The following is a 13416-nucleotide window of genomic DNA, read 5'->3' as shown; positions in this document are numbered from 1 at the left end:
CAGGTAGTGAACCTGCCTAATGAGTAGGTCTGGGTCTTTTATTTTAGCACTGGCTGGTGGTGGGCCCCAGCTCCCCTCTTTCTCCTCTCCATCCCCCTGTTTCCTGCCTCCTCGGACAAGCTGGGATTGGAGTTACCGCCCTTTTTACACTGTCCCTCGTCCGTTCTCCTTTCTGCACCTGCAGTCGTGCTCTCTGCCCATTCTTCCCCTAGCATCCCCCCAGCGGCAGGGAACCTGGGCAAATGGCCTGAGGGACGCCCTCAGCTGCCAGGTGTGGCCGCATGTTCTCAGCACACACCCTGCTCCCTATCCCTGCACTTTTGCTCCCTCAGCAGTTGGGTCCAGCCTAGTGTAGGGTGCGTGCCTTGGTTTCGGCCCTCCGCTCCCTCCGCCCGGGCGCACAGCCCTCCTGCGGGGCCCTGACCACCCTCTCCCTCTGTGCAGTGTCCACGGGCTCCGTGACGCAGGTGTCCTCAGTGAGCACGGACTCAGCTGGCTCCTCGTACTCTATCAGCGGCATCCTGGGCATCACTTCCCCCAGCGCTGACACCAACAAGCGCAAGAGAGATGAAGGTAAGAGATGACTGCGCACTCCTGTCCCGGATGGACCCCACGGGATCTTTCTTCCAGGGCGCTCAGTCAGCACTGGAATCAAAGATGCCCGCTGAGCACCCCCTTACCGCAGAGCACCGCAGTCTGCCCCCAGCCCCCGCCCAGGCCCAGGCCCTTCTCTGGACTCGGGGAGGGGGCAGACAGGGAGCCGGCTAGACTTGACTCCTTGCGTGGAGAAAGGCGGGCCTGTGCTTTGAGCTTTGTGGCCTTGACCTTGCGTGTGCAGCTATGATGCCGGAGCACAGAGTGTGGAGGGTCTGAGCACAACACCGGCGTCCCCTTGGTTGGGGAGCCCTGGAGGAGAGGGAGGAACCTGGTGCCCTGCAGTGAGAGGGCCACGCATGGGCTGGACGGGTCGGGGGGCGGGTTCTCTGAGGGGCTGTGCACACCTCTCCCAGGAGAAGGCCTCCAGGGGTGGTGACAATGGGGGCCTGAGGAAGTTAATAATCATCATCTCTGCCCTGGGGCTTGGAAGGAAGGAATGCAGGAGCCTCCCGGGGATGACAAAGATGACAGTCTTCCCATTGGTTTGTCTCAGCCCCTCAGTGGTGCCAGCTGGGCTTCCCGAGCTTGCTGGTCCGCCTTAACCTGGCTCTCCTTTCCCCTGGATGGGCTGCCAGCGCTGCTGACAGTAATGGGTTTGAGAAGAGAAGCGACCCCCTGGGAGTCTGTAAAACCTTAGTCAAGAAAGGAAAAAAAAAAAAAAGGCTGTGGTCTAGGGCCTGAGAGCAGCGTGACAGAAATCTTGATTCAATTATTCTGTTCCTCGGCACAATTCCCTTTCTCAGCTCCCTGGAAGGGATGTATGTTCTGGTGAGCACATGCCTAAGTACTTAAGATCTGTAACTAGAAAATTGAGTCAGCCCAGCAGTGGATTGGCCTATGGTCTGCGTGTTCCAGGCATTACAGGAGCTGGCCTCTGTTTGGAGCTGTGGGGGCCCACAGGGATGCTTCACAGCTTTGGAAACCTGCCTCACCGCTTTCCTCTGCTCCTGACACTCAGAGCAGGTGCCAGAAGTCTTTAACTCAGTGGGTGGCTGTGCTGTGTTACTGCAGGAGGCGGTGGGCCGACCATCTCTGTTGGTTTATGGGGTTGATGGTGTCATCTTTTCTCCTATTGTCACCTGGACTCGAAGCAGATGTGCCCAGGGTGGGGCCCAGCTGTGTTTGATCATGGTGGAGGGGCTGGTTGCGTATGGCTCTGTCAGAGGCTGATGGGACCAGGCAGAGATTTTTGGAGGAAAAAAATCTAGTTTGATGTTTACCACCAAACAGGTCCTGATTTGGGGGGACTGTTTTACTGTGTTTGTGGGGTGCTGTATAGACTGTTTCTCTGATCCACAATCCCTGGTTAGCCTCTCAAGCTGCTCTAAAAGGTGTAGAATGGTCAGAATGTGGGGGGTGTTAGTCTAAACTGCTCTGTGTCAGTCAGACATTCTTGAGGACTGTGGCCCATTTTGGGTATTGACCATTAAGGGGGACAGTGACAAATTGGGACGTGTCCAGATGGGTGTAATCTGGATGAAGAGGGACCTGGAGAAACACCTCAAGGCTCTAGGTGTCTTTTTGCACAAAGATGAGAAGAATGAACAGGACTGGACTGTTTCCTTCAAATATTTGCAGGGCTGACATAGAAGGCAAGAGGAGTGAGACTTTGCTGTGTGGCCTCAAAGACCAGTGTGTGGCAGATGCAGAGGGGATTTCAGCTCGGTATAAAAAAGAACTCTGTAAATATAAGAGTGGCTTCGGGCTAAAAGGGGCTGCATTGGGAGGTATTGAGTGCCCTGTCACTAAAGATATGTAAGTAGAACCTAGGTGGCCACTCACTGGGCTGCTGTACAACACTGTTAGGAATCAGATGTAGCATCAGGGTGACTTTTGAGATCCTCCCAGTTTTGAAATTTATGATTGAGCCCTGATCCTCAGAAAGACTTGGGAGGTGACCCAGCCTGTGGTCTGGGGGCTAAGGGACAATGATTTGATGATCTTGAAAGCTTATAGGATTGGGAAAAGTGGGAGACCCAAACAGCAACCAGAGCCCCCCTACCCTCTGCCCAGCATCATGGAGAGTGTATATGGGTGGCAGACAGGTCAGGGAGACGTGGCACAGAGGTGTCTAGCTCACATCGGCCAATTGTCTGGAAGGAGTACTGCCTAATGCTTCCTGCTGACCTTTCCCTAAACCCCTCTCTATCTCCCTGGATCCTTGCATTGACTTCTTGCAGAGTTGAAGCGGTGGAGATTGCCACCCCCATTTTATCGGGGAGGAAACCGAGGTCCCAGGGAGTTCCTTGACACTGGCAAAGCCACACAGCTGGTGTGCCCTGGGGGGTTGGGAGGAGCTGGGGAGCCTCTGAGGCCCCCGCTGCTCCTCAGCCCCTACAGAGAGATGCTTTGCAGGTGGAGTAGACTGAGGCTGGACAGGTCCCGGGGACAGTGTGAGGAAGAGTTTCCAGCAAAAGGGCATGGTCAGCAGGTGGCTGCTGAGAGCGGTGAGAAAGGGAAAACCAGCCACTGCGGAAACAGGCGACTTGCCGGATGCACTGGAGGGCTGGTCCATCGGGACAGCAGACCATGGCACCATTTTTCTTAGGCGACCTCAGCAGCCTGAGGGAAAGGCCATGGAGCAAGAGAGACAGCAGAGGGCTAAGAGGAAGCCTACTGGGGATCCGCACCCCTCTTTCTCAGATGAGGTGACTGGGGCTCTGCAAGGGGCAGTCACTTGCTCAGCTCTAGTTCACAGGAGTCTACAATGTGGACTTGGGTTTTGCCCTGTGGGCATTTCCTGGTGCCACTCTCCTGCCCAGGCATCAGGGCAGGGGTGGGTGGTAATAGCGTCCAGTCACAAAGGGCCTGCCCTGCAGAACTCGCAGTCTGGTGGGCAAGACTGGCAAGCCCAAAGTCCCTTCACTGGGCAGAGTGTGAGGTGATGTGTGATAAGGGATGACACTAGAGGGGGAAGGAAGGCAGAGAGGGGCCGATTAGACCAAACGGATCTGGGAATACCCCTTACAGGAAGTGGCACTTTATTGATAGAAAAATATTTTCCACTACTTCTGTTATGAAATTTAAATTAATTACAATCAAATAAAGTTAGAAATTTAGTTCCTCAGTTGCACTAGTCACATTTTAAGTGCTCAATAGCCACATGTGGCTAGTGGCTACTGCAGTGGATAACATGGCTTGAATACACATGTGTGCCACATAGTAGATGCTCAATAAATGTTCCTTGGTGGACTGGATCAGTCCCATGCTGACAGAAGGGTCACAATTAGTGAGGAGGGAGTGTGTGGGGGTCTCACCAGGAGTGCTTTTGTCTGACATTTTGGGCTTCCACAGAAAGCTCTGTTTGAGTAAAGACTTCTGTAGCAAAAACAAACAAGTTAGAACACTGTTAGAGCACTGGATTGCCAATTGCCCTTTCAGTCTAGAAATTCTAGGATTCTTCCTAGGACGTTTGTCTCCAAGACAAGCCTTGGGAATATGGCCACTGTATCCAAATCTCAGATGAATTGTTCTGTGGCTGAGGCAACAGATAAGGTCCTTGGGGCCTCTGAGGGCAGAGGTGGGGTAAGTCAAAGGAAGCTATGGCTCAGTGCAAGGAACAGCTTTCAGGCAAGAGCCAGTCTGGGCCAAGGATGGAAACATTATCTTGGAAAGGTAGTGAGCTCCCCATCATGGGAGGTATGAGCAGTGGCTGGACAAAGGAGAGGTAGAAGAACCAAAGAAGGCATTCTGGTCTGGGCTCTGTGACTTTTGAGGGCTGTTACACTCCGGGTAGCACGTGCTTCAGTAACTGTCCTGTGTCTGGAAGTGGTTCTGCCTACTTGGTTTTCCTTCCTGCCACCTGACTCTGAGTCTGCCATTCACGTGGACTTGCCTAGTCTGGGGCCACATCACATCGGGGCATTTTTATCTCCAGCCCTGCCCCTTGGCACAGGGCCAGAGCACAGAGACGCTCAGGAGGCTTGTGGATGGCAGCAAGAGTCAGATTAAGGTGCTGCCCGGGTGTGGCTCGCAGCCTCTTGTCTTACTTGGGATGACCTGACAGCTTTTAGGGAGAAGGCTGTGGGGTTGGTCTCCAGAATCCTGCTGGGCTAGGGGAACAGAACCTGAGGCGACGCCTCCCTCCCCGGAAGGCCCAGAGGAGGTGGTGGTGGGGCTGGACTTGGCAGAGCAGGCAGGCTTGTGAATAGCGGCTATGGGTGAAAGGGCAGCCCCAGACCCTCTGTTCCTTCCTGGGCCTTTGATCTCTGGTGGGGCCTCCTTCCGCCTGTCTCCAGGGCCCCCATTCAGGTCCCCTCGACCTCCCCCTCCCCTTACCCCCCCAGAGTTTGAAAAGCCCCGAACACACCGAGGTCAGCCGAGTGCGAATCCCTTTCACTAGCCCAGAAAGCTGCCTAATCGAGCACCAGTGTGGGCTTTGGAGACCAGAAGCTTTTTTTTAGGTAGTGGAGGATCCATTGCAGGTGGAATTTCCGGCCTTCTGGTCCCTGGTCTGCCCTCTGCCTGAAGAGGCACCGGAAGGGTAGCCAAAACTCAGAGGTGGCCTGTCCAAGAGATACCAAGTCCAGCAAGACCCTTATGGGGAGGTTTGGGGGGCATTTAGCAGGGACTCCTGTCATGACTCTCCATCCCTCTTTTTGGGGGTGTCTGTCTTTCCTCTGTCTTCTGATGTCCTTTGTTTGGGGGTACATCTTATCCAGTGTTATCTGCCTCTGTTTATGTCCTGTTAATTGAGAGTTCCTGTGTGTCTGTTTTTGTCTCTCGGTCTAGCTCTCACTCTCTTTCTCACATTTACTCTCCTCTCTCTCTCCCTCTTTCTCGCTCTCATACTCACTCACTCTCTCTCTTTCTTCTTGTATTCTCTCTTGCTCTCTCTTACCAACTGCCCTCTCCCCTCCCTCTTACAGGCTGGGAGCCCCACCTCAGCCCTGCCCTGCAGACCTCCATGGGAACCATCTTGGGGAGGGAAGGGGTTTCAAAGCTCACAGGCCAACTGGCCCACGGCCCTCCTGACTGTGTGCAGGCCCCGGCCTTCCTTTCTTAGGACCCTCTTCCTTTGCTGCCCACTCAGACCTTGTCTACTGCTCGTGGGCCCTGGACAGAAGGCAGAGGCGGGAGCAGAAAGTGCAGAGACTCGTCTCAGATTTCCCAGGAGGGAATGGGATATGTGGAAAAGTGCTGGATTCCCAAGTCAGAAGTTGCAAGCAACCCTTGTAGCCCCAAGATTCCTGATCTCTGGAGAGCCCACAATAAGGTGTTTAGGTGTTGAGGCAAGGACAAAGCCTCCCAGGCTAGGGGAGGACTTTCTGTGGTGAGATCTTTGGCAAGCTACTTAATCTGTCTGAGCTTCCATTTTGTCATCTGGAAAAGAGAGGTGGCACAAGTGTTACAGGTTACTGTGAGGATAAAATCAAGTCACACCCGTGAAGGGTTTCACCCGAGGTCCTGGTGGTACTGAGTGCTTCCTACATGGGCAGTGAGGGAGAGTGGGGCTTGGGGCTGTGAGGCCAGTCACAGGCTAAGGGCAAGCGGGCTCCAGCCACAGTTCTGTGTGGCAGCTGAAACGAGCTGATCTGCCCACCCCCACTTCCTGTTTGTAACAGTTTACTGCTGTGGGCATCAGGACTGAACAACAGTGCCCCCAGGTGTCAGCCACAAAATGAAGGGCCACTCGTTTTCCTTTGCTTCCTTTCCGTTCAGGACCCTGGTCCCTCAGCCCCCTTGATGGAAGAATAAAAGGGTCAAGCCTCAGTTTCCCATGAAGAGGGGCCCTGGGTACACAAGGTAGAGGAGGCCTCCAGGATGGAGGGCAGAAGGCAGTGAGCCTGGGCCTGGGAGTTGGGGTCACCAGCTTGGACCTCCAGACTCCCCTGTCAGAGCTGGAAGGGCCTTGGAGAATATCTAGGACATGTCAGCCAATCCTTATTCATATGAGTAAAGAGGCTTGGAGAAGAGAAAGGGTCTGACTAGGACGCACAATAAAAACCCAGAAAAACTAGAGGGAGAGAATCCTTCAGAGCATCCTCGGGATCCTACAGCTATGTGATGTGATAAGTCTCACTTCTTCCGCTCTCCTAGGTCTACCTTCTGTCCCCACTGTTGAAAGCCACCAGGAACCCTGACCCTGCCCCGACCCTGGGAGTGGGCAGCCGACCTACTAATCCCCCAGTATTAATTTCACCTCTTGACAATGAGCCCCGACCTTCCCCTCTGGGCTTCCATTCCTCCTCTTCATCCCTTCTGTGCATCCTGAACCTGTATGCTCTCTGAGCTTTCCTGTCTCTGGGACATTACCTGTACAGGGTCCTTTACCTGGAATGCTGTCCTGGAGGCTGGTCTGTTGACCTGGCCTGGTTTCCAGAGGCAGCCCACTCTCTGGGGGGGATTGTCAGTGCTGGGCCAGGGGTCCTGCACAGCTGGCTAAGGCCCTTGGATTCATCAGGGACCAGCATGGAGCTTTGGAAACCAGACATGCTCTGCAGAGAGGGAAGGAGGTGTTGACCACTTTGTCTTGATCTCTCCTGGGGTTTCATCAGGCCCCCCACCCCTTGGTCATCCATACTGTGTCCCCCGGATGTACCCTCAGACTGGCCAGGCAGGTGCATGGACCTGCATGCAGGTACAGGGACCAGGACCAAGGTTCTTGCTGGGAGGGCATCACTTAGAACCCGGGTGGCCATTGCCAGCCTGGCAGTCGTGATTTATTTGGCTTGCCTTGTGTTTAAAATGACTTTGAGTTAGTTATCAACATTTAAAAATCAGGAAATTTCACATATGGATGTTTGGCTTTTCTTGGGGAAAACGAAAAATCAGATCTGGCAGCACTGAGTGGGCTTCCCTACGTGGCAACAATCGTCTGGGGCTGCTGGGGCTGCTGTCTTCAGACTCTCCCTCCCCGCTCACCTTGCTCACAGCATTGGTGCTCTTTCTCTACCCGAATGCCTTTGAGCTTCTGGAGTCTTAGTGGGGACTCTGAAGAGTCCAGCCTGTGGCAGCTGAAGCCTATGGGAGGCAGGGTCCTGATCTGATGGAGGCGCGTGCGTGAGTGCGTGTGTGTGTGTGTGTGTGTGTGTGTGTGTGTGTGTGTGTGTGGTTAGGGAACTGGGCAGTCAGGCTTTCAGACCAGAGGTGGGTGGGGTAGGGGAGGCTCTATGTGGGGTGAAGAAGCCACACCCCTTGGCAGCCTGGAACAGTGAGATAGCAGTCATTCAGTCCACACCTGCCAGATAGGTAGTCCAGGCACAGCGGACGCAGGCTTGCCCAGGGAATGCGGGCTGGTTACGGAAGAAATGGGTTTCTGTCTCCCAGCTTGGCTGGCCACTCTTCTGTCTTTCAGCCTTGCAGTCCCTGGTCCCTCAGCTGAGCCCCAGGCCGACAGGTTTCAGAGGCTTCCTTGGTATAGTAGAGGACCTGAGGCCAGATGGTCAATCAAAGGGGCTCCTTGGGCCTTTCCCTAGTGCCAAGGGCCTGCCCCTTGGGTGATGGGTCAGGTTTCAGTTCCTCCCGGCCCCCCGCGGCCCCTGGGTCCCTGAGTTTCACTTTTATTCACTGAGCAAGAGCCTTCGTGAGAGCCATCACCACTGAACACCCTTTCCACGCTAACCCTGCCTGTTTGCCCACCTGCTTTGCCCAGGGCCCCTCCTCCCCTCCTACACCAGCTCCTTTTCCCATGGGGCTGTGCACTGTATCCGGAGAGCCCCAGGGGGATGTGAAGGGCAGGCTGATACAGTGTGAGGATCTCAGTTCAGAGAATTTGTTCTGATGTCATCCAGAACAAGAGTTGTGGAGTTAGCGGAGGGGATAGAGTCTCATCCGCGGTGGGCAGTCCCCTACCAGGGCAGTCTAGAACTCAAGGTGGAATGCAATGGCTTTCTTCCCACTCCAAATGCCCCGCTGCCTTCTGGGGCAGAGGTTCCCATGCTCCTTTCTCTTTGGCTTTGGAATATGGTTTAATCCTTGGCCACAGAGTCTGTGGTTCAGGGACTTAAGAGGCTCACGAGGCAGGGGAAGGAGCCTGGGTAGAGGGAGTCAGGGGCTCTGAGTTCTGTTCCTGACTCTGTGGCTGACTTGATGGTGACCTTGGGGAAAAATCCATTCTTTTCTCTGGGCCTCAGTTTTCTCATCTATGATATGGGATCAAGGAATTCCTAAGGTTCTTTCAGGTACCAACATTCCAAGCTTCTCCTTGTCCTATTATTTTAGGTCAGTGATTCTCAAACAAGTCTTAGGACCCCTTTAAACTCTTAAAAATGATAAAGGACCCCAAGGAGCTTTTTATTAGATTGATGTAAAAGTAATTGCAATTTTTGCAATCATTTTTAACCTTTTAAACCACAATTACTTTTGCACCAACCTAATAGTTTGCATGGGTTAATGCAAATGGACACAAATTTAAATATGTATTAATTCATTAAAAGTAACAGTAATAAACAATATAAATAATATTTTTGAAGTAAAAAAGAACTCTATTTTCCAAGCCAAAAAATTTCGAGTGGCATTGCTTTACGATTTTACAAATCTCTAGTGTCTGTCTGACTTAATAAAAGACAGTTCGATTCTTCTATCTGCTTCTGCATCCAATCTATTGTGATATCATGCATCCTAGAGCCTCTGGAAAACTCTACTGTATACCTGTGAAAGAGTGAGAGTGAAGAAGGCCAATAACATCTTGCTGTTACTATGAAAATAGTTTTGACCTCACAGAAATGGTCTTGGGGCCCCGCAGGGGTTCCTAGATGAGATCTTGAGAACCTCTGCTTCAGGCTACTGCAAACTCTGAGCTTGCTCGCTTACCACTCATACAGATAAGGGAGAGCAGTTAAGTGGTTTTAGTTTAAAAACAAAAAAAAGTGCCATCAGTTTTTCCCATTCTTACCTCCTGAAGGCAGTGGGAGCCATGGTAGTTCTTTGAGCTGGGGAGGGAGTAACAAGACACACCAGGCTTGTCTTCTAGCAGATTGGGGTAAGCAATGCTTCTTGCTCCTCTCCCAAGCTTGAGTTCCACAAGAAATGCACAGCTACGGAGGTTCCTTTCATTTCCAGTGGACTGTCTGTAGGGTTTGACGTTTGATCTTCCTCCAGCAGGCTTCCTTTGGGGCCAACAGCATCTACCTAGTGCTCTCAAAGAGCCCAGGGAGTGGGCCTCTGGGACCCAACCACTTCTTCTCTTCCCAGTTTAGCTCTGCACTAGCCTGGGGACCCCTGAGACCCCATCGTTTGGGGCATAGTTTTGGTGGGGAAAAAACCCAGCAAATGATAATTGAGTTGGAATGAAACAAAGTAAAATGAAATAAATAAATAGGTTTGGTATTATCTTGACTCCTGGCATTTCAGGAAAAGCAGGTCTGAAAGGCCATTGACAAAGGGGAAGTTTATGTTCTGATTTCATAGGGGCTTCTGGGTTTTCCTGGAATGCCAGTGGTTGTGTGTGTGTGTGTGTGTGTGTGTGTGTGTGTGTGTGATTTCACTTTGAAATGTCCAGTTTTAATTTTTATTGTTGTAAGTTTATCACTTGCATTAGTCCCTCCTGAGTCTAATAGGCTGAATGGAGGAGAGGGAGCGAAAGAGAATGTCCTAAGGTAATTAGAGAAGCATTGAGACAGGGAGGATCAAAGGTGCTAGAGGATATATGTGTGAAAAAGAGGTTGCCTGTAGTGAGCTGAACTGAGCTATGAGAAGAAACAGAGAAAGGCATGGCTAGAGAGACAAGTGAGGAGCAGGATGAGAAGCGACGAAGGGGTCAGACACTTCCCAGCACCAGCCACCAGGTGGCACCATTGACCCAAGACAGCTTAGTTGCCGTCCAGGGTTAGGGACCAGAGGGGTAATAGGGCAGCGTGTACTGGCCCTTGTGAGCTTGAACTGCTTCTAACTCGGTGGGGGGCAGCAGGGCCCAGGTAGGCTGACCATTTGCTGGAGTCTAACTTCTCTGCCAGCATTCAGTCAGGGCAGGGGGTGGTGGGACGAACACGATTGGGGATCAACTTGATCCTTTCTCACCCTGTGGTGCAGATGTCTTGATACAAACCTTTCTGGAAGTCTTTCTAGTCCCTGGTTCTATTCTAAGCTTTTACTTGCTGTGTGACCCTGGGCAAGTCACTTCTCTCTGCCTTGTTTGTCTCATGTTAAAATGTGGAGATTTGAAAGATGATTTTAAGGGTCTTTGGGCTCTAACATTCTGTGGTGTGTCAGAGAGAGAGAGCCCTGGAATTGGAGTTAGATTCAAGATCTTCTTCGGTCACCTGTTGGACCTTGGGCAACTAACTTCTCATCTGTGGCGATTATACAGTAACATCTCCCTCACAGGCTTTTATATAAAATGGCAGGTGGGAGGATGCTTTGAAATTTTCTCTGGTGCTGTAGAAGAGGGAGGGATCACTATTTATTCTTTTCCCTGGAATTTGAGTGAGAAGCAGGCGTTCCACCATCCTCACAGCTCAGAAAGTTTGTGCCTCGGTCTGTGGCCACAACAAAAGGGCTTATGGCAGGCGTTTGCTCCAGGTCACTGCATTTCTGCCCTAATATCTTTTGAATCTGTTCATTTCTCTCTGTCCCCACTGCTACTGCCTTGGTCCAAGCATTCTCTCCTCTTGTTTGTGGTCTATTGCTGTGGTCTCCTAGCGAGTCCCTATCTCCAATGTCCCCGACTTCTCCAAACAGCCTGCCTTCCACAGAGCAGCCCCAGCAGGACTTCTGAAATACAGTTCTGATCAGTGACTTGCCTGAAGGGTTTTCACCCTTCATATCTGCCTGTTGTTCTCAGAAGCCAGCCAAACTTTTTAACAAGGCTGCAAGGCCTTTCATGATCAGGGCCCTGCCTGTCTCAAGAGCTGAGTCTCTCTCCACCCTCCTCTTTTCATGCTCACTCCAGCCATACCAAACCTCTTCCCATGCCTTCACTAGCACTTGTTCTTTCCTGCCTGAAGCCTGTAGGGTCAGATAACTGGGGTTCTGGTGCTGAGTCCACCCATGCCTACACGTGTGACTTTAGGCAAGTTATCTGACTTCTCTGAGCCTCAGTTTCCCTCTATGTAAAATGAGGGCGCCAACTGTGCCTATGATTGGGTTGTTAACGTGGACTGAATGAGGTAATGCATGTGAATGGCTCAGACTGACCCGATACATGATATGTGCTCAATAAAGCGTGGCTTTTATTATCCACCTCATCCTCCCTCATCCACCATTTTGCCCAGCTGACATGCCCAAACTGCAGGAGCCAGCGTACATGTCACTTCCTAAGTAAAGTCATCCTTGCTGCTCACTCCTCACTGACCCCACCGGCAGCACACAGAATCTTCTTGTCGACAAAAATATCACATTTGTCACTTCTCTGTCCTCCCTGTGAGACCGTGAGTCCCATGAGAGTGGAAACAGTCTCTGTAGTGGTCACGATTGTCACCTAGTGCCCGGCACAGGGCCTGATTCATGGTAACAAACATGTACTGGACAGGACTTGGATGGCATGGAAGCCTGGAGCCCATCCGGTGGGTGCAGGCTGCTGAGTAGAACCCAGAGCCTTGCACATCAAACATCCTCCCACTCCTGCCTGACCCTAGAGCCTCTGTCCTCCAGCTGACACTGTCTGGTCCCATAGATCTTATGACGACCATTCTAGAGGGGTAGGGAGCTCTCCTGTGGTCTACACATACACATACACCCGCATACACATGCACAGGCATGGATCCTGGTGCCTGCAGCCTGCCTTATCTGAACATATATTCCAGGTGTACATAGACCACGGCCCCAAATAGGAACTGCAGCTATCATGGCTAGCAGTTATGGAGTGTTTATTATATATATTTTAAATTATTAACACATTTGATACTCACCACCACTGTACCAGGTGAATACGCTTATTATCCCCATTTTGTAGCGATTCAGAGAGATCAAGGAAATTGCCCAAGGTTTCAGAGCTCCACAGCGGCAGTGTCGGGACTGGCACCCGGGGTGGCTGGCCCCAGAGGAGCCTCACCTGCCACCTTGGTCTGCCTCTCACAGAGTGCCACAACAGGATGACATCAATTGGAATGTCCTTACCTCTCTCCAACATGGAATTTCAATTCCACCTTTTTTTTTTTCTCCCTAGTTTTGCCAGGTCCCCATCACCCTGCCAGGCTGAACCGAGGGGGACCTTGGTTCAGAGCCAATTTCATTATTCAGGTACCCTATTTCTGAGGCTGCCCCCAACAGTGTGCACACTTTCCTGTCACACCTTCAACTTGGTTACCTTCAAGTGAAGCTGCTGATCACAGGTGGACTTTAAACCAGAGCAGGTTACAACAGCGAGTGGTTCACACAGCCCTCTCGGTGACCAGCTGTGTGAGCTTTGACAAGGGCCTTCACCTTCTTTGAGCTTCAGTTTCCTCATCTGTCAAAAGGGGACAATTCCTGCTTTTCCTGGTAATTAAAAATATTGCCTATAGTATTTTGATTAGGACTGGCACATGGCAAGTTTTTAAAATATCAGTTATTATTATTTCTATCATCAGAAAAGAGATGTTACCCTGGGTCCAGATTCCTCAAGATGATCTTGTTAAGAACTTCCCAAATTCCCAGCTCCTTTGTTTTCTCATTCCCTCTTTCTACATGATAATTTTATTTATATTGCTAGGTCTAATGACAGGATTATTCCTGCTAGGGTCAGAAGGAAAAGAAAGACATACCCACTAGAATTTATACTAGCAGAATTTCATCTCCGTGTTTCAGAAGCTAGTAATTTAAGGTGTAGATGAGGACAGCTTGCAGAGGCAGGACAAGCCATACACGGGGTGGCAAGGCCTGGATTGCTGGTCTCCGTTC

At 51.5% G+C, this 13416-nt stretch overlaps 1 protein-coding gene across 5 annotated transcripts in view; it reads left to right on the top strand.

Moving 5' to 3' along the window:
• The window catches only part of PAX5 (paired box 5), a 188873-nt gene that overhangs the window by 30216 nt on the left and 145241 nt on the right, over window positions 1-13416 (top strand). For all 5 annotated transcript variants that reach the window (XM_033123658.1, XM_033123660.1, XM_033123661.1 and 2 more), the window contains exon 5: window positions 445-573. In XM_033123658.1, the coding sequence (XP_032979549.1) occupies window positions 445-573 (129 nt within the window). The remainder of the gene's footprint in view (window positions 1-444; window positions 574-13416) is intronic.

Source organism: Rhinolophus ferrumequinum, chromosome 12 (genome assembly GCF_004115265.2).
Source record: "Rhinolophus ferrumequinum isolate MPI-CBG mRhiFer1 chromosome 12, mRhiFer1_v1.p, whole genome shotgun sequence".
In the NCBI taxonomy this organism is placed as follows: Eukaryota; Metazoa; Chordata; class Mammalia; order Chiroptera; family Rhinolophidae; genus Rhinolophus; species Rhinolophus ferrumequinum.
Note: the sequence above shows the minus strand (reverse complement) of the source record. Positions and strands in the feature narration are given on the sequence as shown.